Source organism: Mytilus trossulus, chromosome 1 (assembly GCF_036588685.1).
Source record: "Mytilus trossulus isolate FHL-02 chromosome 1, PNRI_Mtr1.1.1.hap1, whole genome shotgun sequence".
In the NCBI taxonomy this organism is placed as follows: domain Eukaryota; kingdom Metazoa; phylum Mollusca; class Bivalvia; order Mytilida; family Mytilidae; genus Mytilus; species Mytilus trossulus.
This window is the reverse complement of record NC_086373.1, coordinates 11024740-11028153: the sequence shown is the minus strand read 5'-3', so window position 1 is coordinate 11028153 and position 3414 is coordinate 11024740. Positions and strand designations below refer to the sequence as shown.

At 32.6% G+C, this 3414-nt stretch overlaps 1 protein-coding gene across 1 annotated transcript; it reads right to left on the bottom strand.

The window, feature by feature from the left end:
* Positions 1–982: 982 nt before the first annotated feature.
* On the bottom strand, positions 983–3414 carry LOC134715086 (orexin receptor type 2-like). The gene is made up of 2 exons (XM_063576997.1): positions 3278–3414; positions 983–2540 (listed from the first exon to the last, which is right to left on the bottom strand). Exon 2 carries the CDS (start codon positions 2530–2532, stop codon positions 1270–1272), a length of 1263 nt encoding a protein of 420 aa, XP_063433067.1. The 5' UTR covers positions 2533–2540; positions 3278–3414; the 3' UTR covers positions 983–1269.

Here is a 3414-nt window from a genome sequence, read left to right as displayed (position 1 = left end):
GACCTTGCGTATACATACTATAATGATTTCCTTGATAGAGGGTAACTGTTTTTGCAGACGCTTTTTAACTAAGGGGTTATAATGGTGAAGTTGAAGTCATGATCCATCTGAATATTTTAAAAATGAAAACATCACTTTATAAATTGCATGCGTCCTAAGCAATTTCTATATAAACCTGCACCAGACACGCTCAAACCGAATAAACGAAAGCTAAAAAATGTATATGAACCTAAAAAGTTGAAGAGCTACAAGACCACTACAGGACCTACAAAATAGCCAATTACCCGGTGTCATCATGATTTAGTTGACTGTTATTAATTTAAAGATTTGTGACAATGTGATTACTGATATGTTAAACTATTGTAGCCACAATCCTTTTTTAAGGTTGTATCATATCAAAATGAGACATATCATCAAATGTTTCCTTGCAGTGAACAACACGATGGGTACTACTAGTGAAACAAGATATGTTTATCCTTTCGGAACATTTGATGTCAAATTTATAAAAGGGTCAAAAACTGTAAAGCTTGCTTTGAATTTCTAGAACTACAGTAGTTTTTAGGTTAATTCACTTCGCTGATTGAAAAACAAAAATAATTTAGCAAATCTCTAGTTGTTTTCATATTGAATATATATAAAAAGAAGATGTTGTATTATTGCCAATGAGACAACTGTCCACAAGAGACCAAAATGAGAGACATTAATAACTATAGGTCACCGTACGGCCTTCAACAATGAGGAAAGCCCATACCACATAGTCAGCTATAACAGGCCCCGATAAGACAATGTAAAACGATTCAAACGATTCAAACTAACGGCCTTATTTATATGAAAAAAAAAATGAACGAAAAACAAATATGTAACACGAGAAACACGTCTTACGATAATTGAGCCAAGTTATATGACCGGTCATTTGCAAATACACAAGTTAGTACTTATAAAACAAACTGAACCCGAAAAGGCTCATTTATAAACTAAAGAATTATATTTTAAACATTTATTGAAAACTTATTGTGTACTTTCACTATGGAAAACATATGGTTTATAAGAACATGCTTTAACAATAATACATACACTTTATATTGAATATGCACGCGACAATTACAAATGTTTATAATATTCCGTATATACATGTATTACATTATATGACAAGTTAAATTAAGTAAGACAAAGCTTTACTGAAAATTGGTAATGCTAATATAATAACAGGATAAAGTCCGAGATCTTCCGGAGAACAACCTTTATTTGTCAATGTCAATGCATTGTTTTTTAATATGTATACGATCTCGAATAATCATGTGACGAAATGTCATCTTTATTCTTCATTACGTTCTTACAACACATAGCTATGGAAATAAACACTTTCGAGCACTGCTTCCTAAATCTTGAGTTCAAAAAGCTGTAAATAATCGGATTAATTGCATTGTTGATAAAATAAAATCTGGAAAATAATTTCACAATCATTTCCTCGATCGGTGATAAATCCTCATAAAAATTAGTCACCACACTCCTTGTGATCATTATGATTAGTCCTGGTAAGTATGTTACCACAAACGCTACCGTGACGGTGAAAAATATAATAGTGGTCCTACTGAGTTTGATTGTTTTAGGTTGCGATAGGACTTTCGGGGAACATGGAGGAGACTTTTCAGTTTCAGGAGAAATATCATCTGTTATCTTTTTGGATGATTTTGGCGACATTGGCGTCTTGTCCTTACTTTCACTACTGATACTTCTTGCGAACATAGAATTTTTAGTGCGTGCAAGTTTGACAGCATTTTTTATTCTGGTTGACCCATAAACCGTTCCTACCCCGCAGTCACGACGTTGTCGAATTTCAATCCAAATTTTTATGTAAAATCCTGCCAACAACGAAAAAGTTATAACGAATACCACAGTAAGCATATTATAATATACTTTCGGAAATGCCGTTCCTCGGTACTTTTCGTCTATTGAACAGTCATAACCATATGTACCGTTTATTGGCGTTGGTTGCTTTGTAACCCCGAACAAAAACAATGCAGGCGATGCAAGAATAAAAGCAGCTATACAAGCAACCATACACATAGTTTTAATCTTTGAAGTCATCAAAACCCGTAATGGTCTGCAAATTTTAAAGTATCTGTCAAATGCAATTTCGATAAGAATTATTGCTGATCCATAAATGATGGCGGCCTCTGTGTACTTTACTAATTTACACCCAATTTTATCATTGAAAGTGTAGGAATGAATAAGGTCATAAACACCGGCAGGCATTGATATAAGACATCCCAGTAAATCAAAGACGGCCATAGCACTGATGAAAAAATTGGCCGATCTTCGCTTAAATCCCCAGTTATACACATATATCACCATGATGTTTCCAAACGTTCCTATGACCATGATCAAAGCAACGAAAATTATAACTGGTATGTATAGAAATGCCTTCTCGCTATTAAGACATTCTAAACATTTCTGTGTATGGTCAGAAAACGATCCATTATCTCTAGTAACGTTAAATGTGCAGCAATTTAATACCTTGATTGTATGCATGTTGAAATCTGAAAAATAAACAATTTTGAATGTCAAGCTCTTTATATTGGAAGCAAATCGTGACAACGTAATATAAGATCAATTACTTAAATTGGTATTATTTATAAAGAATGATATAAAATATTGCAATAATTCACTAATGGACGTATGGTTTTCAGGTGAAATGAATATCAAACGGATTGAGAGCTTGTTTAAATCATTGGTTAAATTAAACAGATTGGCTATGATATATGACAATGACACTTTACTAATTGGTGCGTCCGAAATGATTTTCTTGATTAACCTTCACCAGGAAATCGTAAGCCCACCACGATCAAAGCCCCGGATGAAAATTACAATAAATAATATTTATAGTTTACAGTTTTGAAAAAATGTTTTAAATAGAATTGAGAAGCGTATAAGGCGTACGTTTTATGTACAATTAATGAAGAAAAGATAAGAAGAATGGAGAGGTAAAAGGAAATGTTTATATCAGTTTGTAATTGGTAATTGTTATATGGTATTCCACATCTTTGGCAGTTAGTTAGATGATAATTTCATAAAACAATCGCTAAACTTTACGGCAGTTTGATATCTTGTAATAAGGTGTCTCATTGGCAATCATACAACTTTTTAAGTGATTGTTTTGAGCCTGTGATGCTGAACGGTTCGTATCAACTATAGAGTTTACAAGCGAAACAGAAAATAATTTATAAACAGGCAAGATATTTCTTAAAATTATTAAAGTAAAACTTGTGAAACCTACCTCAAAGAGTCCGAGCTCTTTACCAGGATCTGTATTATTGTAGTATTTTTTCAATTTGTAATACTATAATATCAATTATAACAGTCATCTTAAGCTACTTAATGTAAACAAGTATTTCCTTTCCGGTTTAAGGATAC